At 38.4% G+C, this 19,229-nt stretch overlaps 1 protein-coding gene across 1 annotated transcript; it reads left to right on the plus strand.

Annotated features, from left to right (window-relative positions):
• The first annotated feature begins 16,739 nt into the window (after positions 1–16,739).
• LOC108426342 (deleted in malignant brain tumors 1 protein-like) lies at positions 16,740–18,189 on the plus strand. The gene is made up of 3 exons (XM_037538071.1): positions 16,740–16,800; positions 17,233–17,577; positions 17,687–18,189. Exons 1-3 carry the CDS (start codon positions 16,740–16,742, stop codon positions 18,064–18,066), a joined length of 786 nt encoding a protein of 261 aa, XP_037393968.1. The 3' UTR covers positions 18,067–18,189.
• The last annotated feature ends 1,040 nt before the right edge of the window (positions 18,190–19,229 follow it).

Consider the following 19,229-nt stretch of genomic DNA (forward strand, 5'->3'; position numbering starts at 1 on the left):
TCACCCCAGAGAGTGTAGGTGTTGGACAATAACTGCACAGTAGATCTGTCCAAAGGAGCCACACATTCAGGAGGAGTTCAACAGGACAGCCACATATACAATCAGTCACTTGAGGTCTGCCCAATGAGGAAATCTGTCTGCAATGCAACTTGCAACAAAGAAAAAACTCTCACTGCCCTGTTTACATTTTGAATTAGCATTCATGCTAGATGATCTGATCGTAAGTGGCCAGTACTAATGTTGCATTCATTAGCAAGTGGAAACTGGAAATTTTCTCACATCCAAGTAGTAAAAATCACTTTAAGTGATCATGCAACTCAGTAAAGCAAATAATTTCTACTCTATGCTTTATGCTCTTTGCTATTCCATCCACAGAACAAGGTATCATGATTTAAGCTTTCTAATCAGACTTTTCAGTTTTAGTACTATATGATATTGTTGAACACAAGGGAATACTTGGATAATTGTAGGGCTAAGCCATTCTGAGCAATATGTTTGATCACACTGTGCACTTTCACGTCATTATGGGTTTCAGGCTTTTATCAGTTATCGGGTGCTTTCATGTCATTGTATTAACGGTAAATTGCCACAGTCCCCACACAATAAATAAGACACTAAATAATTCAAATGAAAAATGTTGTGTTAATTCAAATGTAAAGTCTTCTTAGAGCTTTTTACACAAACACAGCAGCCGAACAAGAGCTAGCTTACTACAGACGTCCATTTTTTCCAGACTTCCAACAGATTAAATTGCATGACCATAAATTTTAAGTGGTAAGCAGATATTTCTAGTTGTCATGAGTGCAACATAAGTACATATATGAACATATATGAGCCCAATGCATCTCACAAATACTTAATCTGATCACTCTCACCACCTACTAAAGCAGTCAGGGATGCATATGATAACATTTATTATGTGAAGGCTACAGTGAGTCAGTGCATCCCTGACAATATGAAACACTGTGTACACTTACTGCCCACTGTATTAGACTCACTTCTTTTGCTGGCCGGCCTTATAGATGTTATGATAGCGATGACAGCTTCATCTACTGCTGTGTGGTTTGTATTAGTCATACTCTGGTTCTTCATCAGTGGTCTGTTTCTGTCAACCAATAATATCCACTGTTGACAGACTATTCTCAGCTCAATGGTGGTCTTGTGGTAGTACTGGCCATTGATGAAGGAACATTGATGGGGTAATCATACAGTAATTATATAAATTATACAGACAAACAGATGCACTACAGTCTGTTATGGTAGAAATGCAAAGTGCGGTAAGTAGACCTGATAAAATAGATGAGTGCAGGTAAAAGGTTGGTGTACCTAATAAAGTGACCACTGATAGTGAGTGACTGGAGGAAAGTTCTATGATTTCAAGCCCCAAGTGTGAAGCTACCTTATAAACACTGCAGTAACATTCAATTGTGTTCCAGTACCAGTCTAGCTGTTAAGCTCTCCATGTGCAATTATCCTCTATGACAAGCAAAGAAAGTGAAGTGGCATTGAACGTGAGGGTGAATTTCAATGGAGATATTCATTGCAGCAATTGATGGGAATGCTACATGTCTGGCTAGAGAGCTTTCTGTCTGTTTCACCCCAACATCCCATAAATGCCAAATTCTTAATGGAATATTTAATGTACATATAGCAAGTATTACTATTGATGTGCCACCACACTGGTTCAGAGTCTGAACTGATCATAACACCACAGTGTTATGGGATTGCCATAGTGTTTAAATTTCACAGTACACATCCATGTTCATTTCTGAATTGCTGTCTCTGGTCATTGCTTTCTCTGATACACCATTCAGGCATAATATTATGACCATCTCCGTGTTTCTACGTTGGTTGTCCATTTCATCAGCTCTACTGTAGCTCTATAATTACAGACTGTAGTCCATCTGTTTTTCTGCACTTCGTTAGCCAAGCTTTTGCCCTGTTCTTCAGTGGTCAGGACCCCCATGGACCCTCACAGAGCAGGTACTATTTGGGTGGTGGATCATTCTCAGCACTGCAGTAACACTGACGTGGTGGTGGTGGTATGATAGACTGTGTTGTGCTGATACAAGTGGATCAGACACAGCAGTGCTGCTGGAGGTTTTAAACATCTCAGTGTCACTGCTGGACTGAGAATAGTCTATCAACCAAAAACATGCAGCTAACAGCGTCCTGTGGGCAGCATCCTGTGGGCAGCGTCCTGTGACCACTGACGAAGGACTTGAGGATGACCAACACAAACTGTGCAGCAGCAGATGAGTTATAAGCTCTGACTTTATACCTACTAGGTGGATTGACAAGGTAGGAGTGTCTAATATAGTGGATAGTGAGTGGACAGTGTTTAAACTCCAGCAGCATTGCTGTGTCTGATCCACTTGTATCAGCACAACACAGTCTATCATAGTGGTCCTGACCACTGAAGAACAGGGTAATAGGGGGCTAACAAAGTATCCGAGAAACAGATGGACTACAGTCTGTAACTGTAGAACTACAAAGTGCACCTATATAGTAAGTGGAGCTGATAAAATAGACAATGAGCGTAGAAACAAGGAGGGTCATAATGTTATGTCTGATCGATGTATGTAGAATGTCTTCATGAAAAGATGATGTATAGCCCAGACGCAGGGATTCTGTACTTCATATTAGTATCCGCATACATTTTATCACCATAGGCTGGACATTTGTCGCGGTTTATGCACTTTGCCTTCTTGATTTTACGACTTAATCAAAGCATAACCATTTCCCTGTGAATCGGCTACCAGTGCTCTGTAACTGACTTTTAGTTGTATTTTAATGGTTGAAAAAGATATTTCTATGAATGAGCTGCTGGACGCCTACTCTCCACAAGCTCTGAGTCATTGACTGAAGATGTGTGTGCACTGAGTCCGTGGATGTAGCCAGCAGCCAACTGTTAGATAATGGATATGACATATATTGTTACCGTTTATAACCTCAGTCCACACATACTGTCATGAATGACAAGACACAACAAAACAAATCCTCTCCCTCATGTGAACTTTACTTCACCCTCAGTTTTTCAGACATTTAGTGTTGTCAAGTTTTTATCCTCAAGGAATTAAACCCTCGTCATATGAACATCCAGTCATTATAATTTATGAAATTATAAATAATTACTGGTGCCCTTGGTAAAGGTGAATAAGAAAAAGTAGTAGCAGGAGATGATGATTTAAATGAAAATTTGGACTGCCTCTATCAAAAGGCTAAAACTGTGACGCCACACTGCAGCTATGAGGCCTATAATTGTAGAGCTGGCTTTATTTCACTAACATGAAGATAGCAAACAACTGGACTTCACTGGATTAACTATCAGATTTTTTAGCATGAGGTAAAGCCACAGTGGCTGGACACAGATGTGTATAATGGAAACTGTAGTGGTAGTTAGCCTGCTATGGGTAACTGAAGCTAGGATATAAAGATGTTGGTGAGGTCAGGGCAGATTGATGCTCTGCTGCTCAGGCTAAAGCGTCTTTATACCACTGGTTTTACACAGGTCCCAGCTCAATTTGGTAAGCAGTGGAGTTAAGCCCAGTAGTGCTGTGCACTGGACTGACCCATTCATCTTTGGGCTAAGGGAATTTGAAGGCATTGTGTGTGTGTGTGTGAGAGAGAGAGAGAGAGAGAGAGAGAGAGAGAGAGAGAGAGAGAGAGAGAGAGAGAGAGAGAGAGTGAAAGAGAGAGAGAAACAGTGAGAAAGATTGCAGACAGAAGGCACACTTCTAAAGTGACCACTGCAGCCCTGTATACTCCCCAAAAGTAAGTGTTACCCACACACTTGCATGTTTTCACCAATTTTAAAGACATTTCTAAGCTTTAAAGATATGCATCAAACATATTCATTGTGTTTTTTTGCAGTATTCTTTGTTTTCATCATTACAATGAAAGTCAGTTGATTTTCAGCAGTGTGGGAGTTATTGTTATGATTAATATGAGGGTTAAATTTAGGACCTGGGTCCAGGTCAGGACCAATGTTATATGTAACGAAATCAAGGTGAATTTTATAGGTATATAGTTAAATGCTAGTTAAATATTAGGTAAGCATCCACAAGCGTATTTAAATTGGGCTATCTAAGTAAAGTTACTGCATCAAACATGTGTCCCATGTAGTTTCACATCTCCACACTGGAGTTCATCTTAGTGCAGCTCAACAAGCACATAGATTTAAAGCATAGTAAAAAAAAAATCAACTTAAAACCTTAATTTCAATGTAAACATCTTAGCCTCTTAACTATCTTAATTATATACATGTTCTTTCAGGGAACTTTATATATTTTGCCCATTCATTCCCTTTACATTGCAGAAAAGGAGCACCAATATCGAGGCCAAGGGGCATCACTTTGCATGACATCATCAGTAATCTAGTTCTCTCCGAATACATATCTATGTTTAGGAGACCATGTTTAAACATGTCTGAACATTATTCATATATATTATATGCAAAGTCAGACTAAATACATGTCTATTTAAGAAGGAACCTGCACTAAGGACTGCAAATGATTTTTAAATATTACAACTGTTTGGAGGTGAATCAATAAATGGCATCTTAATAAGGAATAACATTCTTAAAGCATTCATATCGCTGCTCTCGGAACAAAACCTTGTGTCTCCGTTTTTATCATTTTTCAGTTTTTGACATAATCTGAAAACGCCTATTGCCTTTTACATTGTTTGTAAATTTCATGATAAACGGACCAAAAGAAATGGCCCAAAATGATGTGAAAAGATGTCTGGTTCCATTGACTTACATTAAAAATAAAATAAGTTTGTTCTTTCTCTTGTAAAGTTACTATTTTGGAGATACGAGGTTTTGATCCGACAGCAGCGATATGAAAATGTTCAACTGTCCTCATGACACAGTCATGACCAATTTGAACAAATCTAACAATATTTACAACCTGCTTTGCCCACAAGCCCAGAAATGGCCTTACTATAATTGTTGTGCATGTCTGGCTGTGATTTTAAATTAGAAACAAAACCAGGCATTGATATAAGTTCAATATCAGCAGGAAATCATGATATTGGAAGAAAAAAAAAATGAATCTGATCCAACCCAAATCTAGCTGAATGTGTGGTGTGATGTTAGCTGAGCATTTTTCCATGTTATTTAGTAGAGTGTTTAAGTAGCTTGAGCGTAATAGCCTACGTTTAGTTTCTCACCGTAAATGAAGCTTTTTAGCTTAGCTTTGTAGCTTTTTAAAGTAGAAATGTTAAAAAAAGATTGTCGCCCAGTAGATAAGGTTTTGATATCAGTCTGAAGAAAGAACAAACGGTATTATGCCATCTCTATTTTAAATAATTCAATCACATTCTCAAGCATTAACTAAACATTACTGTTTCCCCCACAGCATTAAAGTATACTTGGACTGAAGAAGGAAGTGTGTGGTGTCTGTGAGGATGAGAGGAGTTATTGGGGTTGCATGCTATGGCCTTGGCCTCCTGCAGTCTCTATGGAAACCCCCATCTGCAGCAACAGCAGCAGCCTCTGTAAGAATTTAATAGGTGTACATTCGTTCCCACAGCGACCAGATGCCTGAGAAAGCTAGCGTCAATCACTGCTGCATTTTGAGGGTACATCCTTAATAGCAGGAACGCACTGGTGCTATCCTTTCATCAAGCGAAACATGGTCTATCACACTGAATAGGTTTAGGGTCTATTAGGCAATCTCGGATTATGTTGTACAACAATCATTATTTGACATAAGACAAACAACCTATTCTAGATCTCAGTGCTAGGGTAAAATGGATAAATACCACTGAAATAGCTCTGATATTATAGACAGTGTTTCTTAAGCTGGTCAATACAGTGGTTCCTAGCCTGGTCCACAGAGGCCCCAGACAGTCCACATCCAGAAAAAATTTGGACTGTCTCGTGGGGCACTGAGGACCAGGTTGGAAACCCAGATGCTAGAGTAATAAAACACTGCACTGATACAATAGAAGAACGTTTATCATCAAGATTTCCTCAAAAGAACAAAATGCATGCACAAAATGAAGATGCAAGAGACACATTACAGGAAAATGAGGACATTTGAATCTGGTAAGACATACAAATTCTGGTAAGCTGATAAGACATGCATACAAGCGGCATATTCTATAATTCTTCAGTGTTATTGATGGGATATCTTAGCCTGTTAACTACCTGATCTATCCACTGAATTGGTCAACATGTCTTGCTTAAAAAAATTATTTCACACAGGCTATATTTCACACAGGCTTATCTAAGTTGCAGGCTCTGTACAAAACCTATTTAAAACTTACAAAGTAAGGCACAATTTATTCAATGTTTTATTCATTTTTATTCAGATCTACACATTTCTTTTTCAAACATGAAATATGGACTAAAATAAACAGCTCAGAATGACTTGGGAAAATGTCTGGTTCCATTGACTTACATTAAAATTAAAGTAGGTTTTTTCCTTCTCCTCTAAAATTGCCATTTTGGAGCAATATATCGCTGTTGTCAGAAGAAAACCTTGTATCTACAAAATGGCAACTTTACAGGAGAAGGAAAAAACCTACTCTACTTTTAATGTAAGTCAATGGAACCAGACATTTTTCCAAGTCATTTTGAGACGTTTCTTTTGGTCCATTCATCATAAAATGTACATGCAATATAAAGAACAACAGGTGCTTTCAAACTATGTGAAAAACTGAAAAAATGACAAAAATGGAGATACGAGGTTTTCTTCCGACAGCAGCGATATATATACACACATAGATACAAACCAGTTGGTTTTTCTAATGCTTACATTATAACCATCATAAAAGAATTAGAATAACAAACTTCAAACTTGCTCAGATGTGTGCTATATTATGAAAGACAAGAGTCACAGTTTTGTCCTGTCACATAGTAACATCTAGTGGCTGGAAATTGGAACTACCATCTAGAATAGATAGCACTATTGACTGAATTACATGCAGAAATTCACTGATCAGAAGATAAATATTGAACAGAAATCAGTGTTTTCCCATCTTTCCCTTGTGAAAGATAAACATATTTAAAGAAGTTATTTTATATGAACATATATGCTTTTAATGTTTATAATTTAAAGATGGTTTAATATGTGGAAAAACCTGTGAGAACGGTATGACCTACAAATGTGGAGTAACCTATGACTAGTGTACTTAAACTGCAAGACATGATTAAATACATAATAAATGCATCTATTTGCGTTTTTGAGTGCTTTTTTCATCCAATATAAACAATAAATGAATTAATGAGAGTAGATTTGTAGACCTAATTGTTATTGCATTTAGAACATATAATGGCGGCTGCCATCCGTAAATATTTACTGTGTTATTTAGTGTTGGGTAGTAGGGTAGATGTGTATTTGCCATAGAGAGGATGCATATGGCTAGGAGTGACCAGCCTGCTATTCCAGTTGCTTTGTATGTGTTTTTTCTGCTGGTGTAAATAAAAAGTACAGAAATCATTCTGCTGTAAATTATAGCAACATATACTGCACATGACATGGCTTTTAAGCGAATGATCTACTTATACATGATTACTTGTAAGTATGAGTTACACTTACTTTAGATACAGATACTTTATGAAGTACACCTCCATGTATCTACACTCCATGTCCATTTTATCAGCTCCGCTTAACAAATGGGTGCACTTTGTAGTTCTACAATTACAGACCGTAGTCCATCTGTTTCTCTCCATACTTCACCAGGCCCTTTCACCCTGTTCTTCAATGGTCAAGGCCACCACAGAGAAGGTATAATTTGGGTGGTGGCTCATTCTCAGCGCTGCAGTGACACTGATGTGTTGGTGGTGTGGTAGTGTGTGTTGTGCTGGTATGAGTGGATGAGACAGAGCAGTGCTGCTTGAGCTTTTAAACACCTCATCACTGCTGCGCTGAGATGCTGCGTCCCCCATCCAAAAATATCCAGCCAACACCATCCTGTGGCTAATGATGAAGGACTAGATATGCCAATATAAAGAAGACTAATATAAACTGTGCAGCAACAGATGAGATACAGTCTCTGACTTTTCATCTACAAGGAAGACAAGCAAGTTAGCTGTGTCTAATAGAGTGGACAGTGAGTGGACACAGTGTCTAAAAACTCCAGGAACACTGCTAATCAACTCAGAAACACTTCTTATGAATCATGTATTCATAAAAAAGTACTCATCATACAGCATACATAAGATATCTGGTATACGCTTGTATAATGTCTCTTAAGTAGTAATAATTGCATGCATAAGAGTTTATAAAGCAAAAGTATGTGACACCATAAGGCCATGTTTCATAACACATTATAGTATCTGCTCATAAGATGACTGTATACACAAATGTTATAATACACTATAACAATTTATAGAGCTTTATACCAGACAGTTACGGGCTTTAAGTGAGTTTCTTTTTAATGTCTTTGAAATGTTAAGAAAGGTTCATTTCAGTACATAATGCCTTGTAGAGAATCATGGGGCCTCTTAACAGGCTTTAATTAAGTGTTATGTATCACAACTGACTGGTAATAGAGGTCATACAATGTGAAGCAAAGTCAGTTCGAAACCATAGCTAATGCTAGTTTTCACTGTTGTCGGAACAAAACCTCGTATCTCCAAAATGGTAACTTTACAGGAAGAGGAAAAAAAAAAAAATTAATGGAAGTCAATGGAACCAGATTTTTTTTCCATGTCATTTTGGGCTGTTTCTTTTAGTCCATTCATCATGAAAATTATATACAATGTAAAAGGCAACGGGCATTTTCAAATTATGTCAAAAACTGAAAAATGACAACAGCGCTATGTTCCTAAACAAGGCAGTGGTCTTTTAATGTTGTTAGGCCTACATACTGGCTAACATAAAGCAGCTCTCTGTGCTAACAATTTACTTAAGTGCTATGTGTAACACCTGTAGCCAGCTAGCCTAGCACTATAGTTTCCATTTAGCTTATGTGCAAAATACCCCTCGGTATTCAGGGAGTCCCATGTTGGCTTGCTACTACAGCATTGGCTCACTGTTAGCAGAGCAGTAAATATTTGGTTTAGCAATTCTTCTTTTGGAAATGCTGTTTTCTAGTTTGGCACTGCAGTCTACCACACAGTAACTGGGATCTTACAGAACTGTATTAAATTTACCCTACATATAAAAAAAAAACACTACCATGGTGCAAAATTCCTCCTGGTATTCAGGGGGTCCCATGTTGGCTGGCTACTCCAGCATCGGCTGGCTGCTAACTCAACCGCCATAGCATTGCTGATACTGGCTTCAATGGCAGCAAAATCTTTGGTTTCATTCTTCTCTTGGAAACCTTTTTTTCTGGTTACTGTGGTCTTTCAAATCAAATCAAATCAAATTTATTTGTATAGCGCTTTTTACAACGGATGTTGTCACAAAGCAGCTTTACAGGATTTCAGAAAAGACAAAGTTTCCACAGGACTGAAAGAATGTACAGAATGTACAGAAACCCCCCAGTGGGCAAGCCAGGGGCAACAGTGGCAAGGAAAAACTCCCTCAGAACTGAGGAAGAAACCTTGGGAGGAACCAGGCTCACCGGGGGGGACCCATCCTCCTCTGGTCAAACTACCTACAACTACCTACTTCACACATTATGTTACACATCTTTTGTTTGAGAAATGAGTAGAAATTTGTTCTTTCCTCGAATCTTTTGGAAAAATTGGGTGAGTTTTCAGATTTACAAACATGCTACAGCATACTGTAAAGTTTGTCAGAGGTTACCGTATATTGTTACAGTTTCCAGTAAACTGTAGCGCTGGTCACCCAGAGGCAGACCAGTGCTGCATCTGTACTTAGTTAACCCCTTACATGGCCAGGGATCACCGCTGGTTAGTGTACATAATGCAGTATAACTTAATTGTCTTGCAATTAACGTATCGTTTAGAATGTGTTATTTTAGAATATACTATTCACTAAATACAGAGGAAAGTTTTAAGGTGTATTTCCAGAAAAATGCATGTGCTTTAAGTGTTCTTTATACTTCAAGTGCTATTGATGTTCTTTAGAATGGTTCTCTTGTACCAGGGCTCCAACTATGTAAAGTTAGTAATGGATGTGAGTGTGTGTTTACGTGTTTACGTGTGCACTCGTGTGTGTGTGTGTGAGAGAGAGGAGAATCTGTGTGTGTGTGTGTGTGTGTGTGTGTGTGCGTCAGCTGGTTATCAGTGTGTGTGTGTGTGTGTGTGTGTGTGTGTGTGTGTGTGTGTGTGTGTGTGTGAGCTGGTTATCAGTGTGTGTGTGTGTGTGTGTGTGTGTGTGTGTGTGTGTGTGTGAGCTGGTTATCAGTGTGTGTGTGTGTGTATGTGTGTGTGTGAGCTGGTTATCAGTGTGTGGATCAGCTCTGTGCAGGTGCAGCATTAATGCTGTATTACACTGGAGTGTTTCCTCTCTCTGAAGTCAGTCTCCTGTATGTTGGTGTGTTTCTCACCACACTGCTGCGAGCGTCTCTCCTCACACACACACCTCTAGAGACGGAGGTGGAGTTCTGTTCATCAGCGCTGACGCTCTTTTGATAAATATGGAGAAAGAAAAAAACGCCTCCTCTGATTTGTCTCTGAAAATGTTTGATGATTTCCTCTCCTCTTTCTAATAAGGTCATAGTGAGTGTGATTGGCGGCTTTATGGGTCTCTCTCTCTCCCTCTTTCTCTAGGGGACTATAAGGGGAGTAGAGGCAAAACTTGTTCTGTTGCTGAGTTGAACTGTCTGTGTGCAGGTCAGAGGGAGATGGACTTCTGTGTAATTCTCATTCTTCTGTCCTTCATAATCACACTCACCACATCTGGTATGTATCCAATTTTCAAAATCAAAACATATTGTATTAATTGCTTGGTGTACATGACTACTGCACTGGCGCTTGGAGAAGAGACATTAGAATCAATAGTGAACATTTTCTTTCTGTGGTGTATAGACTTTGTTAGGCTGGTTGATGGTGAGAGACGCTGTGCTGGGAGAGTGGAGATTCTGAACAACAGACAGTGGGGGACAGTGTGTGATGATGGCTGGCACATGGCAGATGCTGCAGTGCTGTGTAGAGAGCTCGGCTGTGGTGAAGCTGTAGATATACCGGAAAATTCTTTGTTTGGACCTGGATCAGGACTGTTCTGGATATATGGACGGGCCTGTGATGGATCAGAGTCTAGAGTGAAAACGTGTGGAGCAAGAAACATAAAACTGAAATCTAACTAACATCATACTAATGATGTTGGAACAATCTGTTCAGGTAAGTTGTATCAACCTTCTATCTGAAATTTTAAAAAATTCTTATACCATATTTTAGTTGAATAATTATTTTACATTTAAACAAAACTCAATGATTTATATTTCTTATATATTATATGGCTATATTGTTAACAAAAAGATAAACACATTAAGATTTTAACTAAACAAAATTTTCAATTATATGTTAAACATAGAATTCAACACAAATGATAAACAATATACAATAAATCCATATGCAAAAGATACATTATCTAATTGTAACTAATACTAAAATGTATGATACTAGAATGTATGAACTGGTCATCATGGTGAACTAAACTGAGCAAACTGTAAAAGATATTTCTGCAGTGTCTCGCAACAACAGAGGGTTTGAAACGGGTTTAAATTGGAGGGATTTTTACAGTTGAAAGGAAAGAAGGTGTTCAAATATTATTTTATCTGCCTTTTCAGTATATAGCATTAATCCTGGTTAGCCATTCAACAGACCAGATGTACTAAATTATACGCAACGTTATGGTTTTTCTTTGATTTTGAATATTATCTAACAGCCATGTTAAATATTGCTGTCAGTCTAAATAATGAAAATATATATTTTTTTAAATCACAAACTAAATAATAATGCATTACTGGCATACATTGTCACGTATTTATGTCAGCCAATAAATACATTTAACAAGCAATAAGACATCCACATTAGTCTTTATTTAATTTTATGTTTCATAAACATTGAAATAATATTAAGCTACTGTAAATGTACCTTATTTACTGAGCGTTTTAAAAACAACATTTATGATACTGATAATTACATGTTTGGAGTCTGTTGGCAACTAACACAAATCAGAATATCATAAAGCTTCATCAAATTGTTTAAGGGACATTTTTAGTCTGACAAAACATTTCAAGTTCAAGTTTTCATATTGTCCATCAGTCCTGAAATTCCTCTAAAACAAAAATTAGATATGGAACAGGAATCTTGTTTTTACCCAATTAAATCTTTGATGTCCTGTTTATTAATGAAAAGTTATCCAGCCTATTTTTATTTAAAATCTACATCAGTACATTTCTATCAGTTTTCGGAGAACATTCCATTTTCTCTGTGTATCTAATCTTAGAAGTCAGGCTGGTTGGTGGTCCTCATCGCTGCTCTGGCAGAGTGGAGGTGCTTCATGGAGAGACCTGGTCCACAGTGTGGGATGCTGGCTTTGACCAGCAGGATGCAGAGGTTGTGTGTCGAGAGCTGGGCTGTGGGCTTCCTGTGGAGGTGCTGCGAGGAGCTGCTTTTGGCAGAGGGGAGGGTCAGGTGTGGTCAAAGGAGCTCAAGTGTAGACGCAACGAATCTCAGATTCACTTCTGTCCAACAACATCTTCACTCAAACACAACTGCTCTCATGACAATGATGTGGGACTGGTGTGTGCTGGTAAGAATTTCAAATATACTTGTTATTTCCTTCATCTTTCCATAATTATTTAACGGTCTTTCACCGCCCTTAAATGTAATTTTAGCTCCCCCCTCCTCCACCCCTAGTAAATGTACATCACTAGTCCCTATCATCTATAGTTTACTCTCATTCACAATATTCTGTAATAGCAGGGAGAGGAGCTGCTGCTGGTGTTGCTCTAATGCAGCACTGCCTCTGCTTTACTAACAGAGATTGATAAACATCACATTCAGCCAATCATATCTGACCTCATACATTGTAAGCCAGTCATATCAGAGCTGGGGGAGGGGCTCTGTTTATGTACTACAAAGTATCCGGTAGCTGAGCTGAAGACAGGATTTTGGCTAAAAGGTCACTAAAATAGACATGATAACGCTACTTTATTAAAACACTGTGAATACAACCACTTACACTATGGATTTGGTGGCAAATCATGGTCAGTACAGCTGGATATCTTTTTTCATTTGGTTGCTTAACTCTATCTAGCTAACTTTAGTTAATTTGGGTTTGCGTGAGGTAAAGAAAAGAGGCTAGGCTAACTAACATTAACTAACTTGCTGACAAGCCAACTAGTTTAACCTCATAGAGTCTCTAGTGTAACATCACTTCATAGTAAGGGTGTGAAACAGTGAGGGAGATAGATATAAGATTTTCCACAGCTCTTCATGTTCTTTGTTTTCAAATTTCTCTTCAGTATTTAGAAACAATGGCACAAGTATTTGCCCTATATTGTGTTGTTTACAGTACATTAACGTTAGTGAAAAAAAGGATTCTTGTTTGTATTTTCCTGCCGTGAGGCGCCAGCTTAAAACGGAGGCAGCATTTAAGGTGAAAAAGAAAATTTCAAACAAAAATCTGGTGTCAGGTTTGTGTGAACAAGCTCAACACAGTAAAATATACCTCGGTTCCTCAACCTATGGATTGTTAGGAGGCCAGTTTTATTAAATACACACACACACACACACACACACACACACACACACACACACGCGCACACACACATATTATATATATATATATATATATATATATATATATATATATATATATATATAAAGGGTGAGAGGAAACTCAATTCTTAATGCATCACAATGCGGACATGGATGTTAAAAATCACTTTTCAAAATTTTTATTCATTCGTAATGTTGATGGAATGCAAAGGCCGGAACTTGGAAGTGCGGAAGGGCAGCGCCTGGACAGTCTGTGGTGGCACATAATAAAAAAACTCCCTCTGCATCAAAAGCTAGGTTAGGTCAGGAGTCACAAAAATCAACAAAAATCTGACCACCTTGGGAGCCACAACATTTAATGTCCGATATGTCTCAGTTCGTGATGTCATAGTGTCGTAGTAGGTTAAAAATATAAACGAAAACGCAGACATACTTAACTCTGCTTTAAGCTTTAGCTATAGCTTCCTCCCCTTTCTAACAGAAATATTCTCCTCAAATGTTGAATAGTGGCTTGTAAAATGTCTCTCAACGGTCGACTGTCTTATGACTCTGAAGTTGCTTCTCATTCTCCAGCTTCTTGTTCAAATTTTCCTGTTCCAACTTAAATTCTGCCTGGGGCATCAGAACGTAATCGAGGCACCATTTAAGGTGGAACAGGAAAATTTGAAAGAGAAGCTGACTTCATCTTCTCAACTTTTTAGTGTTTCAAAGTCTTTCATTACAGATTTAACGTTCTAACTAAGATGCTTATAAATGGGAATTTCATTCGTGTCCAAATGTGCAAGCAAGTGTTGTTACTGATTCCACTCAAATTGGAAGTGAATTACAAACTCTGTCGCAAATTCTATTGCCAAGGATTTGCGTCTTTTAAGAAACAGGGCTTTCACGCTATGTTGCCCGCTTTGGAGCCAAGATACAGTAACCTGCGTAGATATTTTACTGACAAATCCTGTATAGAAAAGATGCATCAAGAAGTCTAAGTTAGTGATCAAAAAGAAAGAGGGTGAGTTGTGTAAGAATTCAGTTGAAATGAAAACAGAAATTAATTTAACTGGGAAAATATATTTGTCACCAAGGCCATGAAATTCTTTTACTTAACTGATTAACTTGAACATCGCCCAGAGATCAAAATTACATTCTTTCTGACTGTACCAACTGATCTATTTGCATTTGGATAATATATTTAGGACCTTGCAACTGATCTAAAACAGAGGAGATAGTATTGCTTGACTTCAGTGGCTTTGCTTGATCTGTGGCTACAGAAAGTAGAAGGATATAGTGCTTGTTATACTAACTCTGTGATTAATACAGCCTACAAAGAGGCAGATCTACTGTGTGCCACCGTTTTTGTTCTACCTATGAAACCTTTTTTTATTTAGCAGACGCTCTTATCCAGAGAGACTTGTAAAAGTGCTACGTTGTCTACTCAGAAAATTAACCCTAGCTACTACAAATAAGTCTAAATTACCCTCGAGTTCAGATACTGCTAGAAATAAAAGTCAGTGCTGATACATAGAAAAAAGATACATCATTAAAAACAGTACAACACAATACATTTCAGTAAGTACTTGGATTGTTGCTTGCTTAAGTGTTGTATAAGGAGATGGATCTTCAGTCTGCTTTTGAAGAGCACAAGAGAGTCAGGTGTTCAGACAGCCAGTGAAATGTTGTTCCACCTTTCGTGTGCCAGGAGAGAGAAGAGTCTTGATGCTTGTCTTTCAGTTTACCCAGTACCTGTAGAGTTTTTATGCCTGTAGATTTAGGGAGAGTGGGACATAACCACATAAAAAACATTTTGTAATTAATTCTGGGTCTTGTACCTTGTCACAAGTATCTAGAGATAAGTTTATTCCACTCTTCAAATGAACAGGATGGTATTTGTGTTGGAAAAGTCTGACATAAATCTAGAAATATAAATAAAAGGTATATTAACTCACAAGGGATATTAACAGATCTTAAACTTAGAAATGGAGCTCCTTTAAGGTCATTTCTTTATTTCAGCGTGCCATAGTTCATAAACCAGTTGTCTAAAATTTATCCTAAATATACAGTGCTGTGAAATAGTATTTGCCCCCAACTGATTCCTTGTTTTCGCTAATTTGTCTTACTTAAATGTTTCTGATCATTTACCTAATTTTAATGTAAAGACAACATTAGTAAACACAAAATGCAGCCTGTAAATTATTGATCCATTTATTGAGCATTTATTCAAAACCTTTATCACCCATATGAAAGAGCAATTACCCACTTAAACCTAATAACTGGTTGTGCCACTCTTGGCAGTTTGTGATAACTTGCAATGAGTCTTTTACATTATTGTGGAGAAATTTTGTCCCACTCATGTGTTGGACCTCATTTGCCTGTATTTTCTACTATGATTCTTAGATTGTCCTTTTGTTTTAAACCTTGTGTGTCACTGGTTTACATTATTAAATCCACTTCTTGCGCCTTTTGATCCGCACTCATCTGGAACTCGCTGATTCCTTACAGTTACGATCAACACTGTGTTTACTATTATTTAATTCACAGTTATAAATTACTGTAAACAACAATATATGGCAAATACTGATGCCATTATTTTCAAATACTTAACATTACTATAAAAACTGTAAAAAAGAAGCTGAAGAGCTGAGAGCTGTCAGAAACGTTATTCCTATCTCTGTCGCTTAGTCTTACCCTCACACTGAAGTGAAGTTTCTTCAAATTCTTAAATTAGCTGATTTGCCAACTATCTAGCTAAAGTTCTTGCCTAAGCCATTTCTTTGCTAGCTAACAAACAACCAAGTGAAAACCTGATAGCCAGCTATACTGACCATAATTTGCCACAAATCTAGATTGTAGTTTTATACCTTCACACTGTAACTAGTCACTGTTTCACATGGTGTATTATAGATTTTTAATAAGGTCTAGTGTTGCTTTTAGTAAGAGTTTTGCCACAATCCTGTCTTTAGCTTTAGCGGTTGCTGACCAACATTACTTGGCAGAGTGAATAAAACCAGAGTCCCTCTCCCAGGTCTGATATGATTAGCTTACAACTTATGAGCTAGGGGTTGTAGTTGGTCTGTGCCGCTAATCTTCTAAAGTGTCTCCCTTTGTAGTGTTATGTTTCATCACTGGACAGGTGAATCAGTGCAATGGGCAGATGGGTGGCAAAGAGCAAAAAGAAGGTTGCTCCCTAATGCTTTCACTCCAGTCCTGCTTAGGTGGGCACCGTCTGGCATAAAAAAAAATTCTGTGCACTGCAAGAATAGATTGAAATTGTCAATACAGTTTGGCCCTTCTAGGCTGCAGGTTCTGATCAACCACATGTTGGGAAAAGGCAGTTGGGAAAACATAGTAGTTCCTAGAACTAAAGGATAAAGAAGCTCACTGATTTGAGCTGTGAGTGTTGGTATCAGCCAAGAGCCACTACTTGTTAGTCCTTGTGTCCACATTGAGTCTCTGTTTCTAGTCATCTTCTCTGATTTTGCTTTACTGTAATTAGTTTTGGGAATACTCTCCCCTGCTTGGTTTTATTTAGTCACAAAATTAACATTTTTGAAGTGATGTAATCACCATAGGTCATGTTGGTAGGGCAATTTTGAAAATGTCTGCCCTTCAACAATAAAGACCCACTCTATCTCTCTGTTGTACAGTCAGTGTGAGGTTGGTGGATGGTGGGAGTCGCTGTGCTGGGAGAGTGGAGGTTCTTCATAGAGGACAGTGGGGAACAGTGTGTGATAATGGCTGGGATATGAGAGATGCTGCAGTGGTGTGTAGAGAGCTGGGCTGTGGAGAGGCTGTAGATGCACTGAGTGATGCTCACTTTGGATCAGGATCAGGACCAGTTTGGATGGATGACATTGACTGTAGTGGATCAGAGTCTACACTGAAGAACTGTAGATCAGGAAGATGGGGTAAAAATAACTGTGACCATAATAAGGATGTTGGAGTCATTTGCTCAGGTAAACTGCACTATATATTTATACCTATGACTTTAGACTTTATTTAAGTGCTATGGTAAAAGCTTTTCATAATAATAGTAGTAATAATAATTTTTTTTTTTTAACAGAACTATCACTTCAAATATCAAATGACAAAAATGTCTTTTCTCTGATTATATCATTTTAGGAGTCAGGTTGGTTGGTGGTTCTTGCTGCTCTGGGAGAGTGGAGGTGTTTCATGGAGAGACCTGGTCCACAGTGTGTGATGCTGACTTTGACCAGCAGGATGCAGAGGTTGTGTGTCGAGAGCTGGGCTGTGGGCTTCCTGTGGAGGTCCTGAGAGCAGCTGCTTTTGGCAGAGGGGAGGGTCAGGTGTGGTCAGAAAATCTTCAGTGTAGAGGCAACGAATCTCAGATTTACTTCTGTCCAATATCATCTTCACTCAAACACAACTGCTCCCATGACAGTGATGTGGGACTGGTGTGTGCTGGTAAGAATTTTTGTGTTCAACACAAGTGCATGATGTGCTCTAAAACGTTATTTTAAAGACAGGTGTAGGCCTGTGATTGGTCAGGGGTAATGAATGAACGAATGACATAGCATTAGAGACTTACTGGCAGAACTTCCGCTAAGGTTTCCATTTCTGCTAGAAAGACTCAGGAGGCAAGAATGAAGGAAGTTGAATGATAGTTGAAAGATAACAATTCAGTAGAAATTAAAGAGTCTTTGGTCCAGGTCTTGTAGCATTGAGACCATCACTTGGGGCCACAGCGCCATTGCATTCACTTCATTGACTAGGGGCCTTAGGCCCACCACATTTACTCCATTTACTTAGGGCAGTGGGCCCACTGCATTCACTCCATCAGCTTGGGGCCACAGGCCCACAGCATTCACTCCATTTACTCAGGGCCACCCCATTCACTCTGTTAGCTTGGGGCTGTAGGCCTACTGCATTGTCTCCGTTAGCTTGGGACCTCGGGCCAACAGCATTCACTCCACTGACTAGGGGCCAAGGGCCCCCCAGTATTCACTACGTTTGCTTGGGGCCATGGCCTCATTGCGTTTACTCTGTTAGCTTGGGGCCAGACACATACCCCTTCAGGCATTTGACGACAAGCTGCATATCCTTGTGCACTCTTTAGACATATACAGTATGTGCATGCATTGACATGATGCATATGCAAGACATTTAGCTTTAATAAATCCATCACCCCTTAAAATATCAAATGTAAGTATCATGAATCATAAACATCAAATATACTAAATAAATAAAATAAGCAGCAAATTAAATGTTCACAAATATGCCATGGACCACATTTAGCACAGTAACATCACCCGTTTAGAAAGCTGACAATAACCTTAGCCACTACAACCTATAGTGTGCTAAAAGGCAACATCCTAAAAATGTCCAATATAAAACCAGCTTTACTGCACTTGTTTAGTTTTAACAGTCCTACTGCTTGACCAGCTCTGACAGCCAAAATGCTAATGGCTATCACATCATCTACTAATACCTCACAAGCTACATCTGCAAACTAAATATGTCTGCTTAAAGTGAAACTAGCTCTTAAACAACGAAATAAGGAATATACAGGCCTTAACAACAGTTAGTACACGATACCAAAAACAGCAGACAAACTGATGAAAGAACACATGACATGAGGAAGGAGAAACACATTCTCTCCAAAGCAACCTTGGCTCACAGAACA

Source organism: Pygocentrus nattereri, chromosome 1 (assembly GCF_015220715.1).
Source record: "Pygocentrus nattereri isolate fPygNat1 chromosome 1, fPygNat1.pri, whole genome shotgun sequence".
Classification (NCBI taxonomy): domain Eukaryota; kingdom Metazoa; phylum Chordata; class Actinopteri; order Characiformes; family Serrasalmidae; genus Pygocentrus; species Pygocentrus nattereri.

Excerpts from the sequence above, each read along its gene's own strand:
- LOC108426342 (XM_037538071.1), top strand. The coding sequence starts at position 16,740 with ATGGGTGGCAAAGAGCAAAAAGAAGGTTGCTCCCTAATGCTTTCACTC. Across the intron at positions 16,801-17,232 it reads TTCACTCCAGTCCTGCTTAG|TCAGTGTGAGGTTGGTGGAT; the intron begins GTGGGCACCGTC and ends TCTGTTGTACAG. Across the intron at positions 17,578-17,686 it reads ATTTATACCTATGACTTTAG|TCTCTGATTATATCATTTTA; the intron begins ACTTTATTTAAG and ends AAAAATGTCTTT.